At 38.8% G+C, this 26,481-nt stretch overlaps 2 protein-coding genes across 10 annotated transcripts in view; one reads left to right on the forward strand and one right to left on the reverse strand.

Moving 5' to 3' along the window:
• Positions 1-10,837, forward strand: part of ankrd44 (ankyrin repeat domain 44) — a 28,217-nt gene extending 17,380 nt beyond the window's left edge. For 2 of the 3 annotated variants that reach the window (XM_065251790.1, XM_065251791.1), the window contains exons 15-28: positions 709-774; positions 3,371-3,482; positions 3,664-3,735; positions 4,009-4,210; positions 4,700-4,787; positions 5,108-5,225; positions 5,304-5,523; positions 5,632-5,719; positions 5,803-5,886; positions 6,135-6,280; positions 6,391-6,473; positions 8,663-8,742; positions 8,825-8,916; positions 9,203-10,837. In XM_065251790.1, coding sequence (XP_065107862.1) covers positions 709-774; positions 3,371-3,482; positions 3,664-3,735; positions 4,009-4,210; positions 4,700-4,787; positions 5,108-5,225; positions 5,304-5,523; positions 5,632-5,719; positions 5,803-5,886; positions 6,135-6,280; positions 6,391-6,473; positions 8,663-8,742; positions 8,825-8,916; positions 9,203-9,438 — 1,687 coding nt within the window. In that variant the 3' untranslated portion in view covers positions 9,439-10,837. The remainder of the gene's footprint in view (positions 1-708; positions 775-3,370; positions 3,483-3,663; positions 3,736-4,008; positions 4,211-4,699; positions 4,788-5,107; positions 5,226-5,303; positions 5,524-5,631; positions 5,720-5,802; positions 5,887-6,134; positions 6,281-6,390; positions 6,474-8,662; positions 8,743-8,824; positions 8,917-9,202) is intronic. The other variant, XM_065251792.1, reaches the window with a different exon arrangement.
• A 1,353-nt stretch (positions 10,838-12,190) lies between these two features.
• pikfyve (phosphoinositide kinase, FYVE finger containing) overlaps positions 12,191-26,481 on the reverse strand; it is a 33,467-nt gene continuing 19,176 nt past the window's right edge. For all 7 annotated transcript variants that reach the window (XM_065251788.1, XM_065251787.1, XM_065251786.1 and 4 more), the window contains 22 exons: positions 24,561-25,789; positions 22,783-22,883; positions 21,618-21,689; positions 21,173-21,344; positions 20,919-21,097; positions 20,727-20,840; positions 20,531-20,639; positions 19,945-20,099; positions 19,763-19,859; positions 19,031-19,091; positions 18,806-18,946; positions 18,587-18,710; positions 18,401-18,496; positions 18,029-18,112; positions 17,844-17,938; positions 17,668-17,727; positions 14,557-14,733; positions 14,369-14,472; positions 14,089-14,217; positions 13,286-13,547; positions 13,131-13,205; positions 12,191-12,651 (listed from right to left, as the gene is read on the reverse strand). In XM_065251788.1, the coding sequence (XP_065107860.1) occupies positions 12,536-12,651; positions 13,131-13,205; positions 13,286-13,547; positions 14,089-14,217; positions 14,369-14,472; positions 14,557-14,733; positions 17,668-17,727; positions 17,844-17,938; positions 18,029-18,112; positions 18,401-18,496; positions 18,587-18,710; positions 18,806-18,946; positions 19,031-19,091; positions 19,763-19,859; positions 19,945-20,099; positions 20,531-20,639; positions 20,727-20,840; positions 20,919-21,097; positions 21,173-21,344; positions 21,618-21,689; positions 22,783-22,883; positions 24,561-25,789 (3,752 nt within the window). In that variant the 3' untranslated portion in view covers positions 12,191-12,535. The remainder of the gene's footprint in view (positions 12,652-13,130; positions 13,206-13,285; positions 13,548-14,088; positions 14,218-14,368; positions 14,473-14,556; positions 14,734-17,667; positions 17,728-17,843; positions 17,939-18,028; positions 18,113-18,400; positions 18,497-18,586; positions 18,711-18,805; positions 18,947-19,030; positions 19,092-19,762; positions 19,860-19,944; positions 20,100-20,530; positions 20,640-20,726; positions 20,841-20,918; positions 21,098-21,172; positions 21,345-21,617; positions 21,690-22,782; positions 22,884-24,560; positions 25,790-26,481) is intronic.

Below are 26,481 nucleotides of genomic sequence, written 5' to 3' on the forward strand. Positions count from 1 at the left end.
ATCTCCAGTTTAAAGCTGTACACTTCTCTAAGCAACAAATCTGAAACTTCCTACTCCGCTTTTGAGCACAGAAAATAATTTCAACTTTGTCTTCAGTTTTCCAAACTAAGAGTGCAGAAATAAGTGATAAAACTGTAATCAGGCAGCATGTTATTGTCCATTGTAAATAGATAGATGGATGTATAACCAAATGAAATGTAAATCAGTGGTAAACAGCGGTTTAGCTGTAGTCCTACAGCAGGTGAAGTTGAGTGTAATGCCAATTTCTATCTCCAGAGACTTCTACAGTTACGCATATATCAGTGTTACCATGGCAACTCCAGGCTATTTTTAAGGCTTGTTTTAATGGGGTAGTTTATCTGCAGAAACTAGGGCTTTACCTCAGGTTGATATGGCATACAGAAACATTTTTCCCTAGAAAGTTTATATCTTGGATTTATAGAAACGTTTAGTAAAGAAGATGATAAACAATGTAGTGTAAGTTTCTGTATGCCCTTGCCAAAAAGTTAACAATATTTTTTTATTAATAGAAAACAGAATAGTATTATTATACAAATATATTTAAATGTTATTTAAAATGGGGGATTTGGAGGTTTTTAACTGTAAAATGGTATGTAACCTAATTGATATTCATGATGTGACCTGATTATGTAGTGTGTACTGTCCGTGTGTAAACTCATCACATGTTTCTGTGTGATTTCTTTGAAGGCGACGCGTGGTCTTGGAACCAGAGAGCGAGGGAGTTCAAGCCGAGAAAGAGAAAGAGGCAGCTCAGTAAGTTTCATCAATTTTAATCCACATCTGCTCAGCTTCATCTCTCATCCTACTCTCCATTCCCACCCATAACTCATAATGTTTATAAACACACTGCACTGATGCCAAAAACTGTGTGCCTCTGTATATGTGCTACTGTGCATTATCCTTAAAGGAAAACACCAACGTTTTTCAATATTTTACTATGTTCTTACCTCAACTTTAATTTGTATTAACAAATTAATACATCCCTATCTTTTTTTAATGCGTGCACTTAATCTTTCTACAGCGTGTGGTGAATGTGTTAGCATTTAGCCTAGCCCCATTCATTCCTTGGGATCCAAACAGTGATGAATTTTGAAGCCACCAAACACTTCCATGTTTTCGCTATTTAAAGGACAAGTTCGGTATTTTACACTTAAAGCCCTGTTTTCAGATTGTTTATGGTGAAATAGAACGGTTTTGACTGAAATTTCGACATATGCGGCTGCCCTGAGAATTTTCGGATGTTTGTGTTTCACCTCCCACCTCTACAATGGGTTTAATGGTGCACTTGAACAATCCTTTCAAAAATGCATTAAACTTTCGTTTACAAAGACTTGAAACTCACCGAGTGGTCAGGGGTGTTCACTGAAATGCTCACACAAAAATCCCTGCAAAAGAGGCTTTCCAACAGCTGTTTTAGCATTCGTTGTTAACTTGTGGACCTATTTTTCCAAACGCCTCACACCCGTACATTCTTCCGCTTAGAGCTTGAATAATAGACACTCCAGCCCAGGTGGTGGCGCTAATCCGCCATTGCCCATTGCAAGAATAGAAACAAAGTTCCCGGAGCGGAGTAATACCGTACCTCACAGGACATCTAATACAAGTCAATGGAGTTGGCAAAAACTACGATAAAACCTGTTGGAATGTGTATTTTGCAGCGATTTTTGTGTGAGCATACCAGTGAACACCCCTGACCACTCGGTGAGTTTCACGTCTTTGTAAACGAAAGTTTAATGCATTTTAGGAAGGATTGTTCCAGTGCACAATTAAACCCATTGTAAAGGTGGGAGGTGAACCACAAACCCCCCAAAATTCTCGGGGCAGCCGCATATGTCGAAATTTCAGTCAAAACCGTTCTATTTCATCATAAACAATCTGAAAACAGGGCTTTAAGTGTAAAATACCCAACTTGTCCTTTAAAGACTGTTATATGAGTAGTTACACGAGTAAGTATGGTGGCACAAAATAAAACGTGGCGATTTTTTTTAAGCGGTTAAAAATGAGAACTATATTGTATGGCGAAAGAGCACTTAATTTTCAGCACTTTGACCTCGGGCGCTGTAATATTGAGGGAAGTTTGAGCAGGAGGGGAGTAGACAGGAGTGATGATGTTACTGCGCGCCGAGATCGAAGTGCTGCAAATTAAGTGCTCTTCCACCATACAATATAGTTCTCATTTTTATCTGCTTAAAAAATCACCACGTTTTATTTCGTGTCACCATACTTACTCATGTAACTACTCATGTAACAGTCTTTAAAGGTACAATTTGTAAGATATTTGCAGTAAAATATCCAAAAAACCACTAGTCTGGTGTTATATATTTTGTCCAGCTGATTACTATAATGTTTTCAACTACTTGTAAATTATGAGAAAATTGCTGCCCTAAACAGTGACATGGGGCAGTGCAGTCGCCTGTAAAAGACGTTAATATCTACGTTACCCTTTGTTACTGCCTTTACTGACTTAAAAACCACATTACAACAGTGTCGTTAACAAATGGGGAAGTAATAGCGTCTGTCGGGCCACTCGCTTTTTTATGGTAAGTTTCTTCATCTGAACACTTAATTCTGTGCTGTGTTAACAAACCATCGTACTGGACTAATACTGTAACATCTATGACTAACAATTGCGTTTTGAACATTACATGAAACCTTACATAATGAAAAAAACTGATGTCATCAAACACAACATTTATAAAACTTGATTACTTTACCTCATGTGTAACATGATTTCTCGTTCCCGTCTGATTGACAGCGTTTGAGTTAAAGACAACAAATCCCATCAGTCTACGCTGCTTCAGAGCGTCATTAATCTACGTCATTGTTATTGATTTGATCTGGCGCCCTCTAGCGGCGCGGATTATACAAATTGCATCTTTAAATAGGGAAAACATGGAAATGTTTGGTGGTTTCTAAATGTATCCCTGTTTGGATCCTAAGGAATGAATGGGGCTAGGCTAAATGCTAACACATTAACGACGCGCTGCACAAAGACTAAGTGCACGCATTGAAAAAAGATAGGGATGTATTCATTCGTCTAAGTTGAGGTAAGAACGTAGGAAAATATTGTAAAACGGTGGTGTTTTCCTTTAACCTTTCATTAATAGTTTCTCAGTGTTAATGGTAACTATCCAGTCATGCAAATCTTTTCTCAACATTTTGTAATTAACATTACACTTATATTTAGGCTTTTATGAGATGCTTTTATTCAAAGAACCAATAATATGAGAAGTGCTATACAAAGTTTCTTTCAGCTTACAAAGATCCAGTGCTTTTAAGAGACAGTGTACATTAACTTTTAACATGAATTTTGGAATCTCTTAATATATTTTGTATGTCAAATATGCAGGTGTCTTGAGTTCCTGATGCAGAATGGTGCCACCCCATCACTCAAAGACAAGCAGGGTTACAATGCCGTTCATTACGCTGCAGCATACGGCCACAGACACTGTCTAAAACTGGTAAGGATCTGTTTCCAACAAACATTTAATTAAATGTGAGTGATTGTCACTTATGCATCTAACTAGTTGGACACCTGCATTGGTAAACCTAAGTTTCACCAAATAGGGAGAATGAATGTGATTTTGTTTAATTCAGCATAAATAGATGTAATGTGATCATTCTGACTGAATTTGATTTTAGCTTCTGGACAGAGATGAGAACAATCAGGATGAGATGGAGAACAGTCAGACAAGAAGTCCGCTGCATCTGGCTGTGAGTCCAAACACCATCACATATACAGTACATACACACACACACACACACACACACACACACACACACACACACACACACACACACACACACAGACCTTTCAAGCTTTATTAATCATACTTCTTATATACACTGCGCTTCTTCAGTTCTCACAGAAACATGTTTACATTTCAGATTCCTGGCAAAACCATTATTTGGTTAGGTTTACACTAAAAAAGCCCTCATAAGTCATTCACCTTATTTGTAACACTCATACATCATGTGTGTTTTCAGGCGTACCACGGACATGCGCAAGCCCTGGAAGTGCTTTTGGAGGGTCACTGTGAGGTGGATCAGGGGGACGAAGTGGGTCGGACTCCACTGGCGCTCGCTGCCCTCAGGGGCCATAATGATTGTACAATCACCCTCCTAAACCACGGCGCCTCGCCAAGAAGCAGAGACACTGTCCGTGGACGCACACCAATCCACCTCGCAGGTACAGATGGTACACCGACAGAATAATCCTACAAAAAAATTGTAGTAATTACACAAGTGCAGTGGCGGTCGGTGACTTCTTTTCCAAAGGGCGCAAATTCAAAATATGTGTTCGGTGCGTCATTTGCGAATCTATCTGCATTATTCGTCACTCGACAGGTCAAAATGTGTTCCTACTTCACACATGTCGAAAGGGTTTATGATAAAAGATACGCTGACATTCACAAAATATTTGCAAGACACTAACCTAACACTAAACCCTGATTACACATGAGCGTCTCTCTTATCATAATCCCCTTTGAAGCGTCTGCAGCAGGCACATATTTTGACATGACGGGTGATGCGCGTAGGTTCACATGATGCGGCAAACACATGACTGTCTAAATAGTTGTTTTGATGAGCTTTGCATTGTGCGCCCTCAAAAAAGAAGTTACCGGCCGCCACAAGTGGTTAAAATATATAGAAACGTTATTTATGCTGTTCTTTCTAGTAATGAATGGTCATACATCATGTGTGCGCCTCCTGCTGGAAGACTCTGATAATGCAGATCTGGTAGACACAGCAGACTCTCAGGGACAGTATGTCATTATTTTTCATTACCCTAAAAAGTTGTTCATTATGTATTCTATACATTTTCATAATTTTAGTTTTTTCTCTATTTATGTGCATTTTCTGTAAAGCTGCTTTGCAACAGTGAATATTCATTACATTATATAGGATGATTTTATGTAGAAAATAGTGAAAGGGTCACAATTGTGAAAAGCACTATAGAAATAATCTTTGGATTGCATTGAATTATTATTCAAAATTTAAACACATTGTTCCTGACTCAGAAAGGAGGAATAAATATGTTTTTATGAGCTTGATTTGTCATTGACCCATGTATTTGTTTTTTCAGGACCCCTCTTATGCTGGCAGTAATGGGGGGTCACGTAGATGCTGTGTCTCTACTGTTGGAGCGTGAGGCCAGTGTGGACCTGGCTGACCGTCATGGTCTGACTGCTTTACACCTGGGCGTGAGTTTACTCATCTTGTAGCATTCACTCTGATGAAAGCAAGCGTTTTTTTTTATCTCAATCAATTTTCTTTCTTAGCTCTTGTGTGGACAGGAGGAGTGCGTTCAGTCTTTGTTAGAGCTGGAGGCATCTGTGCTGTTAGGAGACTCCAGGGGCCGAACGGCGATCCACCTGGCTGCAGCGAGGGGTCACGCATCCTGGCTGAGCGAACTCCTTAATATCGCCGGTGCCGAATCCCCCATCCCTCCGTTGCGAGACAACCATGGATACACGCCCCTACACTGGGCCTGTTATTTTGGTTAGCTCTATGGTTTCATTTATCAGTAAAATTTGGGAGCATTTTTTATTCCCAAGCTTTTAAAGTGGACGGTCCGGCATTTAGCGTGTGTGTTTGTTTGTGTTACAGGTCAGGACAGCTGTGTGGAGGTCATTCTAGAGCAAAGATGCTTTCGGCAGTTTGAAGGAAACCCCTTCACACCATTGCATTGTGCTGTGTACGTCTGCTGCATGATTTTCATTCGGTTAACTTAGTTTGTTTACACTTTTTGTTTTAAATGGTTGTTGTCATCCTCTGCAGGGTCAATGACCATGAAGCTTGTGCCAACCTTTTATTAGAAGCCATGGGATCAAAGATTGTAAATTGCATAGACTCGAAGGGCAGGTGAGTTTGGGATCCATGTGAATAGAAACTGATAGTCTCAATAGTAGAATTGATGTATTTGGGGAATACATACAGTATTTTATCAGTCTGTATAATACCCAACCTTTGCGTTACTAACACAGTCCTCTACCAACTGAGCAACAGAAAATCACCAAATTATACTGATGATGGCTCCAATAAAATACTCTTAAGCATGAAACTGTTTAAATGTCATGACATTAGAAACAAATGCTATCAATGTTTATCAGGACACCTCTTCATGCTGCCGCATTCGCTGGCCACATAGACTGTGTTCAGTTGCTTCTGTCCCATAATGCATCTGTGGATGATGTTGACCAATCAGGACGCAGCGCCCTCATTATGGCAGCAGAGAGAGGAAGGGTCGAGGTCGTAGGTATACATTTTCCCTTCACATCTCATGCCTTGCCTTATGCTTCTGTTTATTTGTTTTAATTTAGTATGAAAAATGTAGTGTCTTTTAAAGTGTGGTGTGTCTTTTAACAGAGGCTCTGCTTACCGGTGCAAATGTTAACCTCAGTCTGACTGATGAGAAGGGCAACACTGCACTCCATCAAGCCTGCAGTAATGTAAATATCTGTCTTTTAGCAAGGATATATTTTCATGTGCATTGTTTGTGAATTTGAACTAAAATATCAACTATGGTGCTATGTTGAACTTTAATGAAGGAACACATTTTCCCACATCTGGCCTTAAGTAATAGTAGGATTGTACATTTTAAATCTATAAACAGATTAGTCAAAGAGATGATTGTACTTTAAAGGGTTACTTCACTTGGTAACTTTCAATAGCAGGGTACTATTTTCGGGCACTGCGTGATATTGCGCCTCCTGCAGCCATGGTACAGCAGCAAAGTCCTTGATTATTACGCCAGAATGAGAGTATAGTTCCTAGCCATATCTGCCTAGTATATCGCAATTTTAAATTTTCCGTCGGTCTTAGTACACAATGTAACTACAGAGAGTCAAGTTTTAAATAGGTAAAATATCGAAATTCTGGTTATTTTTGAGTGCGATGCTAATGGTCTAATCAGATTTCATGGATTATGCTAAGCTATGCTAAAAGTGGCACTGCCAGACCCGCAGATCAGCTGAATGGATTCCAAAACAGTAAAAATCAAATGTTTAGCTCTAGGGGAGCTGGAAAATGAGCATATTTTCAAAAAAGTGCAATGTCCCTTTAATATAGAATGCTGATCATTTTGTGTGTGAATAGTTTCACAAAAGGTTTTATTTCGTTTTTTTTACATTTTTATTGTACTCTATCCCTCAAATTTGCATAAATATAAATTTTCTGGGCTCTTATTGGCTGCTTTCCCCATTATGTGGTCCAAGCCATCTATTTTAAATAAATTTTAAAGAACCAGTATAGGTTTTAGCAACATCTAGCGGTAAGATTGCAAACTGCAACCAACCTTTAATTTCGAAACGCAAAGAGAAGCTACGGTAGCTCCCACAGGACAAACACGTCATCGTCTGAGATGAAATACACTCTGTAGAGCAGTTTGTCGAATTAAGGGGATCGCACACCGGCCACACAGCTCAGCGTCGCGTCGCGTCTAGGACAACTCGGAGGTATTGTAAACCGGAAGTGCACATTTAATAGCACGAGCTTCGTCAGATAGCGTCTACTTCAAAATGCAAAATAAACGTTAGCAGCCAATGTTAATCGTTAATGATTTGGATGACAAATAGAGTCACAGCTGGGCGGCACGGACAGGCGCCACCTGGCGGCGCCGGTGTGCGTATACTCATAGAAAACAATGTGTTCAATTTTTTTAGAACGGCGTGGCGCGGCCGGTGTGCGATCCCCTTTAGGGCTAGTGTAGAAACATGGCGGGGACTTCCATGTAAGAAGACCCTCGGTGTATGTAGATTAAAAACGGCTTGTTCTTAGGTAATAAAAATGTATACAGTTTATTATGTAAGGTCTTTATGCACCACTGATAATATAGTTATCTATATTATATTGCATTTTTGTCAAGAGATCCTTCTAAAAGTTACACATTGCACCTATAAAGGGATAGTTCACCCAAAATGAAAATTCTGTCATCATTTACTCACTCTCATGTTGTTAGAAACCTGGAAAATCAAGAATACTATGGAAATTAATAGGGCTCATGGACGGTTTGATTAGAAACATTCCTCAAAATATCTTCCTTATTGTTCATCATCAGAACAAAGACATTTATACAGTTTGTTACAACATGAGAGTCAGTAAATGATGACAGAAGTTTTATTTTTGGGTGAACCATCCCTTTAAGAAATGAATGTTGGCACAATTACACTTAAAGGCGGGGTGCATGATTTTTGAAAAACACTTTGAGAAAGGGAGTCAGGCCGAGTACCAAAACACACTTGTAGCCAATCAGCAGTAAGGTGCGTGTCTACTAACCAACATTGTTGCCTGGGTTGCGTACGTGTGGGGTGGGTCTATCAAAAGAAGGTCCAGATTCTATTGGGGTAGGGGAGTGTTTGTTTAGGTAATTTCAAATATCAACATTGGCTTTCAGTGATCATGCACCCCGCCTTTAACTAATATCAAACATTCAGACATATGCCTTCAAAACAAAAAGAAACATTTCAGTCAAATTACCTTAAACTTTTGAATAGTAGAGTATAGACTTTTTTTGCCTTTCTTAAAATGAAATTGGCACTTGTGAACTCAAGCCCTATGTGATATTGAATATTTTTTTTTATAAAACATTACTTCTGTTATCAGAATTGTGTTGCGAACAGTATTTTTGCTGTAATTTCAGGGAATGGAAGAATGCGCGTTACTCATTCTCGGAAAACTGCCAGACTCCGCCCTCCTCGCTACGAACGCTGCACTGCAAACGTGAGCTCCACTTTCCATTTACACCGCTTTGCTCAAAGCCCTCATTGTTGCTGAACTGTTGGTTTCTCGTCCACTTTCTCAGGCCTCTTCATTTGGCTGCGCGCAGTGGTATGAAACAGACGGTGCAGGAGTTGCTCTCTCGGGGTGCCAGCGTTCAAGTTCTGGATGAGAATGGTGCGTCTTCCTGAAACCCAGATGCCAGCATATTCATTCATGTAGCTTGTGTATCTCCCTATGCATGTCTCCGATATTGTGTTTTGTTAACGGCATAAAGGCTTTTGCCAAAGCAGTGTCTGTCTTTCAAAGCTTTGACATGCATTGTCCCCCAACCGTGTATTTGTCGGCACTTATGGAATGCTGCTTTCGTCCAATCATCTCCCTTTGTTCCACTGCTCCGTCCCTCCCTTTACCTGTTTCTGCTCTCCTGTCTCTCTCGCTCTTTGGCTGTCTTTCCCCGCAGGTTTCACCCCTGCTCTGGCTTGCGCTCCCAGCAGGGAAGTCGCTGACTGCCTGGCTCTCATTTTGGCTACCATGATGCCTTTCTGCTCCCCTTGCAGCTCTGGAACTCCTTCGCCAGGCGACCTGCTGAAACCTCTGCCCACCCATGCCAAGAGTACTAAGGGGCCCCGCAGTCCAAGGGACCCCTCCAGCGAGGGTACGACCACCGAAAACGACTCTGACTCTGAGACATTTTGACCTTTGCCTATCATAGTGGCGTGAACCTCATAGAAGTTGTACAGATTTATGAAAGAGTTTCTGTAATGAGATATTATGATGTATGACAGCACACTTTCTGCCACACTTGTTTGCACAGGAGATTCTTTTCTAAACCATCTGAATTGAATGATTAGATGTCTTTTGTACTTTCATGTTTGAGATTGCCAATTGTTAACTGACTTCTTATGATGATCACACTTGAAGTATGATGTTAAATGTGCTGTGCTTTAGACGGCACAAACCCTATGAAAGCACAAGGTGAGGTCACACTCATTTACCTCTGTAGTCACTATGGGACCAATCACGTTTAAGGGGGAATTGGCGTTATTTTTACCAACCTCAATCAGAATGTGTGTTACAAATATTTATTTACGACATTCGTTGAACATACGTAAACCCAGTGTAATGTGATGTAAATCCAACTTGCAAATATCCAGACAGTACACCAGTTGTACTTCACATATTATGGACAGAAGCCTCTTGAGCTTTATATTGTTAAAAAGAGCATTTTTATTAGTTAGAGAAATGAATTTATGGGCCTTGATGGTCTCATTTGCGTCTGACGCTTTTGGAGATTGACAGTTCGTCTTTTTGTTCCTTCTCAGACGTAACAACAGTGTTCAAATAATACTATTCAGGGTAAATTTTAGGTTTAAGTGAGAAGACACAGAACCAAGATGTTCGTAAAAAAGTACCAATATTTAATAATGTTTAGTTAACGGTACTAGATTTGTATGCACTTATGTATAGGAGTAAATGGGCGATTAATACATGAACCTTAAACCAACAGTTAGTTTCTACCTACTGAAGTTTTAAAAATTTGCACTGGTCGAATTTATTCTAATTTTCTAAAATCTGTATGGGGGACGTAAGCAAGTTAAAACACATTTTGCTTTAAAAAACAAAGATGGTATATCAAAACCTGGTGCACAATGTACCAGTTTCTTCAGCATGTCCAGTGCCTTGTTCTTCAATTCCAGAGTTTGACCCATGTTTGTTTGCATGTGTATCAAAAAGATCTGAAAATGTGCAGTCTGGGTCACTTGGGGTCACCTGCCAACCATTCATCAGTCCTGACGTTTGTGCCTGTGTGTGTGTGTTTGCTGCAAATAATACAATTCTTTATACATATCAGCTTTTGTTGCACTCAAATGTCAACATAACTAACAACTAAAGCACATGGTTAATTTTCATTATGTAAATTAGATTGAGAGTGGAAAGATGCAGAGAACTGAAACATACAGTATTATACCAGAACACAAAGCTTTGAAATGTGTGACAATCTTCTTGTACATCATGTGGTCTCATGTTGAAGGTTCTTTGTTTGCTCAAGTTACTTTTATAAACATTGTATGGCTTCATAAAATGTTTTAGCTCAGTTGTTTTGTGTGGAGTTTTATGTTTGAGTTATTCATTTATGAAACTGAAAAGCGGAGGATATCAAGTAGGCAGTCGAATTGCGTTTTGGAAGACTCATTTTGGTACACAGTGTAGCAAATTATAATGTAATATTACATTATTGGAATTAAATGTTTATAATGTAATAATTTTCTCAAAACGTACAATTTTTAGCTCATTTTGTATTATTTTTTCAATGTTATAACAATTTTCACATAATGTAATAGGTTATATTATGAGAAATGTATCACTGTGGCAACTTAAAATGTTATCGCAGTTCATAAGGTACTACCAGCAAATAATTTTAAACGTTTACGGTATAATACTATTTTTTTATATAAATAAACAAATGTTACATTGCGACCAGGCTTTGGATTCATACAATTCAAGCCCATACATTTAAAACCGTAATTGCATTTCCCAAATCCTCAGTCTCTCACTCTTTAATTTCGCAGGTTTATTTTCTTGTCATTCATTTTTAATCCGTTTTCACATTTCCTACTGTGGTCATTTTTGTATTTGGCTTATTTATATATAAAAAAGTAATGTACCATTTTCTTGCGAGGTTCTGTTTGCTAACACAAGTCAAAAGAGCGCACACATGTTCTGATTTAAAGATATAGGTCCTGCTAGACAGTGCTAGGGTATTTTAGAGAACCTGGGGTGGTTGCCATGCAGTGATTACTAGGATACCTTGGGTGGTAACCCATTCGGTTGCTAGGGTACCCGAGGTGGTTGATAGGGTACTTAAGGTGATTGCTAGGGTGTTGCTAGCATAACTAGGGTGGATGCTAGGGAGTGGATTGGCATCATCCAATGATTGCAGTCCAAGCCATGGAGGAAACGAGACCAACACGTCTTTACAATGTTCTGATACAAAGATTTAGGTTTTGCTAAATGGTTGATATGGTCCTCAGTTTGGTTGCTAGGGAGAGATTTGGCATCCATCAATGATTATGCTTAATGAAACAAGCCCACCCCATGCCTCTATGATGTATAATAATAGTGATGCTTTACATAAATGCAAGCACCAGTATTAAGTTTGCAATGTTTACAATTATTAGTTATTTATGATATAATAAATCATCATAATGTAATCATTTTTATTAAATTATGAGCTCAAGATATTATTACGTTTTGATAAAATGATTACACTATGAACATTTCATTACAATAATAATGACTACTTATAATGTAATAACTGCACATAATGTAATGAGTTGCTATACACATTCAGGACCAGGAAACATAATAAAAAGTGTAATCCTAAATGTGTAACTTTTTTTTGTGATGCAGACAAATCTCACAAAAAATGTATATTAGACACACGCGGTAATATTAATAAATCTTTAATTAATGATCTTTTACATCTCTATACATTTATGACAAACTTTTACATTTTCCACACATTAGGTTAACAAGTTATAAACAAATGTTATCGTAGGTCTCAAGCTATCAATGTCAGTTTAGTCTCTCCAGTGTGTGTGCTTGGACCTGTGTCTTGGCATCTCAGTCTATCTGTAAACAGCTGAGTTTCATTGATCCCACCATACAGTAAATAGCTGCTTCTGACACTATTGGGAACAGTGGGTACATTGTTTTCTTTAGGAGTTTCACTGAATCACTCCAAGAAACCAGAGAGAGCAGCATGTCCTTCCAGTTGTTGTCTTTACGCCCCTCAGCAATTCAGTCCAAGTCCCGTCCAGTGATCCGGGACCATAAGAAAGTATTTGTCCATTGCCTCACAGAAACGGGCTCGGTACAACTCTGGTGACACCACCGTGGGCATTTTACCTGTCATTAAATGAAAAAGTCAATAGGATGATCAGACACTTTGAACAGTGATTTATGTTAACATGCCCAACTTTGGAGCCTGGTACAAAAATTGTTTTTGGTCTATATAGCTAATTTTGCCCTTCATGGCAACTGCTAGGGGTAGAATTTTCTTGTAAATCATCCGTTTAAATTATATTAATCCTAAAACGTCTCCATAATTAAGGACGTGGCCACTTTAGTGATCGGTGAACTGACACTGCTGTCACTACAGTCGAGCTAGATGGGTGTGGTTTTAGCAAACAGCCACCTCAGCTTCACCCATGTCCCGCCTCTTTACCCATTTACGGTTATCAGCGAGTAATGCGCGGTGATGCATGGCCAAGATGGTGACGGCAGGCAGCGCCTACCATTGGCTTCAAAAAGGCTCTTCACAAACCAATGGGTGATGTCACGGGCACTACGTACATATGTGTTATAGTCTATGGTTGTAACTGTACCTTGACCTCCAAGAATCCCAGTTGACTTGACCACCATCTCCAGTTTTTTATCCCATGTGAAAGTCCGGATATAATCTTAAAAAAACAACAACAACAGTTAACAAGCTTCCTAAATTCCTATAGCTCCTTTTTAAAGACATCTGAGATGTTCTTACCTATGATTCCCACGACCAGCTCATCCGTGGCATCATCGCGGCCCACCAGCAGGGAATAATCAATGATGAGGTGACTGGACAGGAAGTGGGCGTCACTCAGAATGGCAGCCCGTAGAATGGCCTTGCAATGGGAGCGGATGTAAAGTGGATTATCATGCACCAGTTTCAGGAGGTTCTCATCTAGAAGCACCACCTCACAGCTCTCCTTTCCCTGATCCGTCTTTACGTTTCTGTTTCGAAGGGATCCCTTCAGATCGAACACCTGCACCATCCCAAAACACAGAAGACCGTAAGACAGAATGGAGGCAGTTTGTCTATAGCAGTAGATGCGCAGGTTAGTTATACACTTAAAGAGGTCATCTGATGCGATTTTATGTTTTTTTTCGGTCTTTGGAGTGTTAAAAGCTGTTCATGCATACAGGAGATCCGTAAAGTTGGCCTCACATCTATGTCAATGTGTGGGAAGTTTGCACAAATGTAAAGGCAAAGAAAGAAGGCATAGCTTTTATTTTCGCCACCACCATGTCTTGGAGACGCTGTGGTTTGGGAGATGATATTCCAAATACGATAAGTGACGTAACATTACCATTACATGCTTGAGGTATTTGGCCAATCACAACGCACTGGATACCTGGCCAATCAAAGCACACTGCGCTTTTCAGAACGATGTGCTTTATAAAAATCATTGTGTTTCAGAAAGGCTGAGCATTGAGGAGCAACCATAATGTCTGGTATGTGGAAAATAATGTGTTTTTTTGGCAACAGTATATGACTCTTTTAAAAAATAAATGTCTTTAGAGTACCTGTGCCATCTTTCGCCCATAAAAAAGGTTTTCCATCACTAACAAATCCAGTTTCTTCTCTGTGTTGTTCTGAGAGTTCTTGTAGCCGATACGGTACACTCCCAAAATCTTGGCAAGTGCCGTTGGCCGCTGTGCAACATGCAAAACAAATAATTTTTGTATAAAAAAATAAATAGTACATAAAAAGTATGTTGATAGTTTGTAATAGTATCTTTTATATGGTCTTAATTCAGTGGAAACTATACCAAATATAAAAGCCTTTTGTTTATCAGCTTCTTACCTTCTGTTGAGCCGCTCCTGTGATGTAAGTGAAATAATGGGGTGCAAAGTCTAAGAAGGACTGGACCTCTAATCTGGGCATCTGCTTCAAAATAAACCGATCATCTGAGGAAAAAGCACATGATGAACTACTACCGTAACGATTTCTTAAAAAAGTATTTTAAAGAAACAACTCAGATTAAGTGGCACCTTCGGTAGCATAGAAAACTGCTCCGGACTTTCCCCCGCGAGCCTGCCAGTTAACACAGCGTGAAAGTGAGCGCACAAAGTTTTCCTCTGAGCTCTCCATGATCTCCTCTCTCATATTATGAAACTCTTCTGCATAGTAGATCCGGCAGTAAAACTTGGCATTTGCGTCTGAGAACTCTGCATAACAACAGGTTTTCAAATCAAATATTTAACACAATCCAGGAGCAAATACATCCAGTAACAAGTACTAAAAAAATCATGATGATTTCTCTGTTCCACTGTTCCTTAAAGGAAAACACCACAGTTTTTCAATATTTTACTATGTTCTTACCTTAAATTAGACAAATTAATACATCACTATCTTTTATCAATGCGTGCACTTAATCTTTGTACAGCACATCGTGAATGTGTTAGCATTTAGCCTAGCCCCATTCATTCCTTAGGATCCAAACAGGAATGAATCTAGAAGCCACCAAACACTTCCATGATTTCCCTATTTAAAGACTGTTACATGAGTAGTTACACAAGTAAGTATGGTGGCACAAAATAAAACGTGATTTTTTTTAAGTTAATAAAAATTAGAACTATATTGTATGGTGAAAGAGCACTTAGTTTGCAGCTTTTCGACCTCGGGCGCAGTAATATTGACGGAAATTTGACAGAGAGGGGGGAGTTCACAGGAGGGATGATGTCACTGCGCGCCAAGGTCGAAGTTCTGCAAACTAAGTGCCCTTCCGCCATACAATATAGTTCTCATTTTTTATCTGGCAACACATTCACAACGCGCTGTCCAAAGATTAAGTGCACGCATTGAAAAAAGATAAAGTATGTATTAATTTGTCTAAGTAGAGGTAAGAACATAGTAAAATTAAAAAAACTGTAAAAATGCTTAACAAAAGCTGACTTTTGGACTCCACTTACTGTACATATTAAAAGTCCAATATCATCTAAATCAGGTGTGATTATTCTACGTATTTAAATATAAGTCGTTGATAAGACTCAATGGGGACAAATGTGACCCTGGACCACAAAACCAGTTATAAGTAGCACAGCTATATATTTTAATGCCAAAAATTATTAGGAAATTAAGTAAAGATCATGTTCCATGAAGATATTTTGTAAGTTTCCTATTATAAATATATAAAAAAATTAGGGCCGGGACTCGATTAAAAAAATTAATCTAATTAATTAGAGGCTTTGTAATTAATTAATCTAAATTAATCGCATTTTAATCTCATATAAATATTTGACCTGAGAACATTAAGAAGTAATTTTTACATGGATTTTTATGAATAATGACTGAATACATAAGCTTAACAAAATATTGTTTATTTTTGTTCAACCATGTCGTTGTACCCGGAGTCGGGCTAATGTCCACCCTAGCTGCTGTATGTTTTGCATTGAGATTATACTTGAGGCTCGATGTGCTGCGGTGATATGTGAATTCCTTGTTCCATATCTTACACACAACCATGCTCTTATCGACGCTTACCAGTGATGCGCGGGTCAATGTATAAACAACCCGCCCGCAACTCGGACCGCAACGAAAAATATATATATATTATACCCGACCCGCTTCCTGGCCCGCATTTCTTAAAGTAGTTTGTTTAATATTGCAGGGTTCGGGACTTCTCAGGTTTTGACTGTCTGTGTTCTGGTACCTATGTGCGCGGATGCCCCACCTCGCGTATAAAAACAACAAAACATAATATACTATATATAAAATATATAAAAATGTGCATAATATATTTTTTAAGTTGCACATCGTTTATAGGTTTCTTAAGTGGGATTCGGATGTGAAAAGCGCTGCATAATGTACGCCCCTTTAGTGTTACCATTGAAACTTAACTAAATTAAAAAAAATAAGAGGTGATATATAGCTTTAGCCTACATAAATGCTTATTGCTTTAATGTTGCGAGTTCCTCTTCAGCTTTTCTTGCTGTTATGTTTATAATAGTTCATTGTTCAGAGTTCATATTGATGATCTTATAGTCAATTTAAAAATGTTCTTACAAACTGACTCTATTCGTTTAACTTTTTTCCTTTACCTGCCGTCGCTGTTCTCTGTGCGTGTCCTCCGTCAAAGTAGCCTATTAAAATTAATATGAAGTTGATTTTTAAAAGTCTTAAGCACACCGCAAATCAAACGTGCTGCTACAGTATGCTCTAAATGCGCGTGTAAATTTAACTTCTGGGCACTGCCAGGCTGATTTTTTGAAAAGTAAGTGATATAGGCTACTCACTGCATGTTTTGGCATTCGGTAGCATATGCATCAATGAGATGCACGGTGTTGCTTTTAATGTTCTTTTTAATTTATATTCACAAAACCTAACAACAAAACATTGTTTATAATTACGAGACAAATTATTTGAAACGAAATTCGTTTTAAAGTAGCAAACAAAACTTAAATTAAACTCGTAATAAACTAATTAAATTGAAACAAAACAACATTACAACAATATTTAAACCCAACAATACTCAAACATTAACATATAACAGACATTACGATACATGTTAAAATAATCTGTAGTTTGTTGGTAGATGTTTATTGGGCAAAACCTCCGTTGCAAACCTCCATTTACCAGAATAAATCATTTTTACTTTGAAATTGATGCGTTGTCACGTTAAAATCAGCTGTTCGTTTAGGTTCCGTCTACTTTTATTTACACTGCATCACAACCCCGGAGTTCTCGAACTAAAACAGGGTCTGCAGCATTTACGAATGACTCTATTAATAAGTGCGATTAAAATGCGTTAAAATGTTTAACGCGTTATTTTTTGTGTAATTAATTAATCTTAATTAACGCGTTAAAGTCCCGGCCCTAAAAAAAATGTATTTATCATTAGTAATATCTGTTGCTAAGGACTTAATTTGGACCACTTTAAAGGCAATTTTCTCAATATTTATATTAGTTGTCAAATACAGAAGTTGTCCTATCCTAAAAAACCATACATTAATGGAAAGCTTATTTATTCAGTAATATACGTAAAAATCTCAATAAAAAAATACTGGTTTTGTGATCCAGGGTCACAAATATCAAATGTTCAAAATTCCATCAACACCATCAAAGGTGATTGTTTTAGCCCATGATGTTAGCACGATACTCACGCAGCTCAATGTGTGGATTTCCTATCTGCTTTTTCTGTTTGTCTCCGCTCTCAGGCTCCTCTGCAAAATATAATCAACACTTGTTCACAAACATTTGAATATTAAGCCAAGCCTATGATCTAAAGTACCATATTTATAAGGTGTGTCAGACCAATAGATTTACAGTAGCATCTTACTCAGGGGGTCAGTGTCTATGCTGCTGCGGCCCAGTTGTGATGTGCTGCTCTCATTTAGTTTGGCTGGGCTGTTCTTCACTTTATTTTCTCCAGTACTATAGACACCAATGGAAATGAGCTTGTATATATATATACATAAAGAGGCGATATAGCCAAGTATCTAAAGAACTGAATGCTGGCCGTACCTAATAGCTTGAGGTGTGTCATCAACTCCCGGTTTTGCCGTCGTCTTTGTGAGCTCATCAAGAGCGGTCTTATACTCCTTGCAACTGAAAAATAGATGTAGAATCATTCAAAAATGTTTAAAGAGTTATATTGTTGTTATTATGAAGTACTAGTTGTATTTTTATGTTTGCTAGAATACACTTTTAAGATTTTAAATAAAGCAAACAAAAAATGTCATACTGAAATGCTTTATTTAAGCTTCTTTCTGTTTAAACACGCCTTTACAATATTCTGGGCCTAAGAGTGAGCCTAACTAGTTGCAAAAGTGGGCACAAAGTAAATGTGTGACAGTAAATTGATTATTTACAGCACAAAACTGTACAAGCAGTTACCTGAGTGCAAAAGCAATGATGGAGCTGGGCTCTCTCTCACACACAGCTATAGGAACTCTCTCATGCTCGTACATCAAGTAATGCTTGTCTGGGTCACTAACATATAAAAAAAAGAGAGACGTCTATTAGCTTGAGACTTGCATTTGGGCTTGCTCATTGTAAGCAGTAATATAAAAACAGCCTTACAAAGGAAAAGGTATGGGATTGTAGCTGTTGCCTGGCAACAGGTTGGCCAGGATGGTTTTCATGGTCATGGACTTTTCTTTGACTTGACTGTCATTGGAACCGAGTAAATGTCCGTCAAACATATCTGAGTGAAAAAAAAAACAGTAGAGATGAAGTGAGAAAGGCAAGTGTTTATGCTTGATATTAAACACAAGGAGCTTGGAAAGTTTGGTGTCTTACCCTCTGTGATGCTGTTCGAATCCTGGTCGGGGAAAGAGGGTCCACTTGTGATGAGGTCCGAAGCCTGTTCGGCTGGAGATGGCAACTGCAGTAATGAGGATGAACCTGAACTTGATGGGAATGTGTTGAGATGACGGTCCTCTGCGAGTCAAACAAAGGCCAAGCATCGATTCAGAGTAAAGCAAGGTTATTCTTCTTAGGTACATGCTGGACCAATAAACTCACCTTTCTCGCCATTTGGGACAACAGGGGAGGGGTTACGAGGGGAGGACTCCAAAGCACTTGTCTTTAAATAAAAACAAAAGTAGTCATTTAGTAGATTATTTTATTTTAAGTGCATGATACCTGGGGTAAACAAAGGTGGAGTATGTTATTCAATGTCAATCAGGGATCATGGACCACCCCTTGCATGGTTCAAAACAAAAATCTTTTGGTTATCAGGCCTACATAAACAGGGCTACCATTAAACTTCTACCTTTTCTTTAAGAGATCCCAGACTGTATTAAAGGAAAACACCACCGTTTTTCAATATTTTACTATGTTCTTACCTCATTTTAGACGAATAAATACATACCTATCTTTTTTCAATGCGTGCACTTAATCTTTGTACAGCACCTTATGAATGTGTTAGCATTTAGCCTAGCCCCATTCATTCCTTAGGATCCAAACAGGGAAGAATTTAGAAGCCACCAAACACTTCCATATTTTCCCTATTTGAAGACTGTTAGATGAGTAAGTATGGTGGCACAAAATAAAACTTTTGTTTGGAGCCATAGGAATGAATGGGGCTAAGCTAAATCCTAACACATTCGCTAAGCGCTGTACAAAAATTAAAAGTGCACGCATTGAAAAAAGATAGGTATGTATTAATTCATCTAAGTTAAGGTAAGAACATAGTAAAATATTGAAAAATGGTTATGTTTTCCTTTAAGATACATTACAGTGATTTATACTGACCTTGCTCTCATCTGATGCCGTCTGTCTGTGCCTGCCAGGACTGGGAGGAACAGACATTCGCTTTCTGCCCTTCTCTTGCTGGAACAAGTCCTGAAGTCTGGTGATCAGATAAAACATGTCTGTACTGTTCGGCTCTCAGATGTTTCATTTCCTCTATCTGGCCGTATGAATGCATTCCTCACCTGTTGTTCCACGACTGTAGCGTCTCACACAAGCTCTGCTTTTTGGCCACCACTGACTCCAGAACAACCTGGAGTTGTTGTGGAGAGTCCACAGTAGTGGCCTGGAGACGCATCTGTAGCTTCTCTATCCAGCCACATAGCTCAGATTCCTCCATCTGAAACGGTCAAATATACATTTGAGTAACTGGACATTGGTCATTGAATTACAAAATCTCAAGTCTGTGAAAACTCAACTACATTTAAATTTTATGATTTATTGTTTTCTACATAAAATTATCCTACATAATGTAAAGAACATTCTGTAGGAATATAACCTTGATATCTTTAATACGGACTAATAAGACCATGTTAAAGATTGAAATAAATGAATGAAATCCCTGATAAATATAGTAGTCAACATTTGAAGTGGATCAAAAAGGTTTATCAAACTTGTCCTAAGACAAGAATGGGTATTAAGGATTGGTTTTATATAAACTTTTTTTAAAGGTTTTGATCCACTTCGAATGTTGACTAGTGTACATTAAGCATACAACTGTAAGATGGATTGTAAGTGGAAAAGCAGCCTGTGTTGTGGAAAGAAACCTACATCTTTCTGTGCAAACATATCCTCCATTTTTTCCTCTCTGGTCTTGCTGAAGGTATCTGTTTTTAAGGAGGTCAGACGGTCATCTATGGCCAGGTACACCTGAGACACCCTACAGAAGATGAAGAATCAAATGCACAGTTCTTTTAGTTGAGATCTGAAAGAGCATTTGTGAGAGAAATTCGGTGAAGAATCTTACTTCTGTAAAAAGTCTTTGAGGTCCTGCTGTAAGCTTGCTTTGGAGGGTCCCTGGTTCCTAATCATAATTTTCGGAGAAGGCAGACAGATCTCCAGTAGCCTCACGGGGATGTAGCTACAGATATAGAAGAGTACGAAACTAAGTTTGACAACTCCACGAATTATACAAGATACACACTGTAAGGACGCCCACCTGAAGGAAGCCACCATTTGGTTGTAGGAGAAATACTGGTGGTAGTCCTTATGGATGGAGTGACCACAAGGCTCAGCGTTGGCCCGACGGGTGTACTGATGCCCGTAGAAACGAAGTTCTAGATACTTGGCGAAGGACATGGACCAGGAGTCATTGGACAAAGGAACAACAGGAGTTACCTAAAAGAGACAACACACATGAAGGCTTTACTCTGATCATCTTACAGATACTCATCAGGTAAGTCTCTTTGGTACCTGTTTACAGATACGGCACCAGGAGTAGTTAAGGATTGTGTGCTGGTAGCCGGGAACAGGCGAGTCCAGCTCTTTCAGAACAATCTGAACACAGCCGCTGCCATGCACGAAACGCCGAACGTGGTGAACCATGGGAGTCTCGCAGTACATGCTTGGACACTGGTAAGAGGGCCTGTACCGGGTTCCAAAAGACAAAAAAAAAAAACAGATGACACACACATTACTTCATCATAAAATAAAAACGAATTAAAGCATAGTCATCCTACATACTACATGACAATAAAACCTTGATATCTTTCATGAGTGAGGCCACGTAAAAGATAAAAACTCAAGTGAAAACAATTAAACATCGATGCTTAGGGTCTCATAATTAAATTTTGAGACTTTAGCCTGGATTTCACAGACAAGGTCACATTCGTAACAGATGTACATGTTAATAGATTACCTAAAACAGTATCTCTCCAAAAACACACCAAGAGTCAGATCATTCTTCCCATAAAACTCCATTGTTACAATCCTGTAAATACAAATCAGACATTAATAAAAGCCTTGTTTGAATTTACTAAATTAGTGCTGTGACGGACCGCAGTTGATCCGTACAGATCACAACCCACGGTTCGGCTCGCATTCGATTCGCGGATTAATATGCAAATTTAAATAGGGAAAGTTGATCATTTGCACGTGTTTCAAATGCTTGCAAATGTTAACATTCAAGTGATTTTAAACAATGTAACCGCAAAAAGGCGTAAAATGAGCAGATTTCTGTTCGCACATGCGGTATGTGTCCGGTCCAGCTCCAGTCAGATCAGAACTTCTCATGAGTAAACTATAGAGAGAGTTGCGCTACTCTCATACTGTAGTCCATTAACATACATTCGCTGAATAGAGCAATGAAAAACAACGTAACGTTTATGTGAAGCAAAGCGACAGTTTATGCTGCATCTTCTTCCTGAAGCGCCGTTTGGAATTCGCCTGTGTGTGTGCGCGCGTTTAAGTTCCCTCAGTAGTGCGTAAACATACTTCAAGAAAGTAAGCCAACATAAAATCTTTCTGTCCTTGACAGGGCACAAACATACAAAATGATCGCACAGCATTCTTTTTCTAATAAAAACATTTGTTTATGTATTAAGTGAATTATAGAGTCCGAAACTATTCTGCTTATTTGGTCTTAAAGAGACAGTAACCTAAATTAACCTCCTTAAGTCTGTATCATTAATGTTAATCAAACAACCCAAGACCAAGAGAAATCACTTCTGTGGCTCTAAAATAATAAAATAATAATTAATTTGTATAATAAAGAGAGTGTTATTATTCATTTAATTCAATTTATGTACCTAATGCTAATTTTAGACCTTACTTAATGTGCAACTTTGTTCTTTTTTTTATAAATGTTTGTAATTTCTTTATTTGTTATTAGATTTTCCCACCCTTTTTTTTTTGCTGATCCGAAAAACGATCCGATCCGTGCCTCAAAAACCGTAATGTGATCCGAACAGTGAGTTTTGTGATCCGTCACAGCCCTATACAAAATACATTCAGCAATATGATATTAAGACATAACTCTAAAGTGGAAAAAACATGGTTGCAATGTAAGCCTGTTGAGAGTTTACCATGGGCTGACGCAGGGGTTTGGTGCGTTGTTGGACTGTGCAGATGAGCTACTGAATAGCACACAGAGTCGCTGATGATTGATTGGATTTAGGCAGTCCAACTGAAACATAAAACAATGTTGTACTGTACATGTTTACAGTTACAAAAACCATTGTATATTAATTTAATAATAGGGATTGGTGATATTGTCTTTAAAATTTATCCTGATGTATTCATTCATTTATCCTGATAACGATATGAATGATGATATTAATACAGCACCATTACTTTAAGGTTGGTGTATACACACAAGAAGACGACTTTAAACTTTCAGAATAAAGATTTTGAGAGTTTACGGCTCTCGATTCATTGTTAAGAAGCTGTTGGGCTTAATTGTACAATTTTGTCTCCAGTGTCTTTGGACAGCTCTTTGGTCTTGGCCATGTTAGTAGTTGGATTCTTACTGATTGTTTGGGGTGGACAGGTGTCTTTATGCAGCTAACAACCTCAAACAGGTGCATCTAATTTAGGATAATAAATTAAGTGGAGGTGGACATTTTTAAGGCAGACTTACAGGTCTATGAGGGTCAGAATTCTAGCTGATAGACATGTGTTCAAATATTTATTTGCAGCTGTATCATACAAATAAATAGTTAAAAAATCATACATTGTGATTTCTGGATTTTTTTTTAGATTATGTCTCTCACAGTGGACATGCACCTACGATGACAATTTCAGACCCCTCCATGATTTCTAAGTGGGAGAACTTGCAAAATAGCAGGGTGTTGAAATACTTATTTTCCTCACTGTATCTGGCCGCATATTTATTTTTAAAAGTCTGATAGGTCTCAGCTGTTGTGTCCCGGTGACAAGTGTAGTGGGCGGGAACAGCAGGTGACGCAACATAGTTGGAGGAGAGCAGGGGTGAAAGTACTATTTTCAGAAAAACTTGTATAGATAATGTTTTAGACAGAGATATATTTTTGCTGTGGTCAATAACTCACAAGTGTGGTCTATCAATACCAGGTGGATTTTTTTAACAAATGTAAAACGACTTCAGTAAAATTTCACTTTTAACATAAGTAGCAAATTGTTAAAAAAATTGCATTTCATTTAAAATTTCAGTTTCATCAAGTTTCAAATGCAACTCGACAGCACACAATTGAATTGTTGAGAATAAAACATATTTATAGAAAAATATGGTTACTACAGGAAGGAGTTCAACAGATCAAGCTGCGAACTTTGGAACCAAAGTCGACGTATTGCCTCAAAGGACACAGGACCCAAAACGCAAGTGGTGGCATCCCGAGTCCCATCAGCAGAGATCCAGTGATTTTATACTTGTGCTTATAATCCATCTGCGCATGAACTGTGAATGGCTTTTGCACATAATTTAAAGCAACACTATGTAGTTTCCATGTAAAAATTACTTACAGCTCCCCCATGTGGTTGAAAAGCGCAACAGTGCCTGGTATCAGACACTCTTCTGCAGGCAGGGGGAGGGGCGGGGCTGTGTGCTCTACCCCCCACCGCCACTTTCAGAGTGTGCTTGTAGCAGCTAGGAGGCTGCTCAGGTTGCAGCAACAGTAAAAATTTGTCCAGTTAAAAGTTGTTCTATCACTGAAATAATTTTAGAGACATTATTTAAAGGTAAAAAAACTACATAGTGTTGCTTTAACTAGTCTATATTATTACAAGATGACTAATTCTTGTATTGGGCAGAATTTATACCGGTATATTACGAATGTTATGATATCGTCCATCCCTAATTAATAATCAATGAAAAGTGACCCCTCACCTTACTAGCCCATGACATTTCATTCTGTCCCGCCCCTTTATCTTCTTCACTGTCCGACTTTATGGGTGCCTTAGCGGGCGGTGCTTCCCTGAACTGCATGTCTTCCCTCTGCCGAATGCGTCCTCCTTGAGCGCGGTAGTCAGCCAGCATCCGTGCCAGATCTTGACTGCTGCTCAGATGCTCTGCTATGCGGGTGCTCATAAGTCTGTGGCAGGGCAAGATCTGGATGGTTCGTTGGTGCGAAACAGTACCATTGGTCAGACTCCCAGAACTAGGGCCGGACTCTTTAAGCAGCTGCCTCTTGCGCCGGCAATCCAGCTCCTTCGAATCTTTATTCAGTAGAGGAGAGAGATAAACCTGCTCCGGAAAATAGTCCCGACTAGGACAACGTAGTCCAGACGACGTGAGCAAGTACGGCTCCCGAAACGTAATAAACGGCGAGATGCAGAGGATAATGTCCTTTAGCTCCTGTTTAAATAAAGTGGAGATTGATTTGAGCCGATCATCTGAAGAAGCCACATGCTCTGTCACAAACAGGTCAGTGTCATCCTGCAACGGGTCCCTGAAGAGCCGAGACGGTGGAAGGGAAGTTTCGGAGCCTGTGCTGTCATGATGCACCAGAGTTTGTTCCTGATCTCTGTTCTTCACCTGCTCACCTGACTGTTTGATCACTTCCTCTGACATCTCTTTCAAGGCTGAAATTAGAAAAGGTGGCGACACTGGTTGGGGAACGCTTAAAGAGGAGGAAACAGGTGTGGAGGTCTTCATCATCCCCTCCTCTCCTCCGGAGAACGAAATAACTGACCCATCTTTATTAATTCTGGGGCTTTCTCGATCTTTAAGAGAAGATTCAGAGTGCTGCCTACTGTGAACTTTAATCATCTCCTGAAGCCCCGGTTCAAAGTCCGTTTCTGAGGCGAGGATGAGGTTTTCTAGCGTAGAATCGTCATTGTCCAGGCTATCTCTTCCCCTGACAGTCTCCTCCTCTTCCTCCAAAGTGGTACTTTCCAGCAGGCATGGGAAGGAAGAGCTTTCAGTCAGGCTGGGAGGCATCGCAAATTCATCCATGAGGAAGGAGATCTCCAGCTGTAAGTGGTAAGCCACACACACCATAAAGATGATGATCTCTTTCACCCGTGCCAGCTCATATTCGGACGCACCGCGGAGTTTGATAGTGCAGCCCAGCTGAGGAGGACAACCCTCAAAAAACATCAGTGTCTTCAGCTCATCTGTTAAACAAAAAAAGAGATGCATCTTTTCTGTATGTACTTTAATCATTCTGGTAACACTTTATTTCGATGGTCCACTTTAGACATTTTACTAATTATAAGAAACTTTGCAGCTACTTATCAAATACCAATATTTAGAGAATTAATAAACTGTCTGCTTAATATCTACTAACATTTATTGCGATGAAATCTCAACAGACATTCAACTGTCTATAAGTATCTTTGCAGGTGCATGTCAACTTATTCCACTAACCCAAACCTCTTCCCTAACCCTTACAATCTACTAATACTCTAATGACAGTTAGTTGACGTATAGTTGCAAATTATTGAAAGTTAGTTGACATGTAGTTGCAAAGTTATTTATAGTTAGAATGTCTAAAGTGGACTATCAAATTAAAGTGTAACCCTAATTCTTAGCAATGCTAAAAAAATCTCTTTAATTTTGTTATGTCCTAGCTACAACATGATTCTGACTTGTAAATGCATGCTGTGCAGTTTGTATGCCAAATGTGACCCAGTCTGTGAAAACCCAGGTAAAGTCATTTTTTGTGATGAACTGTTTTCTGGGTCAATGACGTGACGTTAATTATTTTGTGTCCGTGTGGTTAATTTAATGTAATAGGGTTAAAATTTCAAAATAAATTTGCATTAGATTACTTGCATACCTTCTCTTTTTTGAGGACCAAGTCTAA

This window comes from Paramisgurnus dabryanus, chromosome 15, assembly GCF_030506205.2.
Source record: "Paramisgurnus dabryanus chromosome 15, PD_genome_1.1, whole genome shotgun sequence".
Classification (NCBI taxonomy): domain Eukaryota; kingdom Metazoa; phylum Chordata; class Actinopteri; order Cypriniformes; family Cobitidae; genus Paramisgurnus; species Paramisgurnus dabryanus.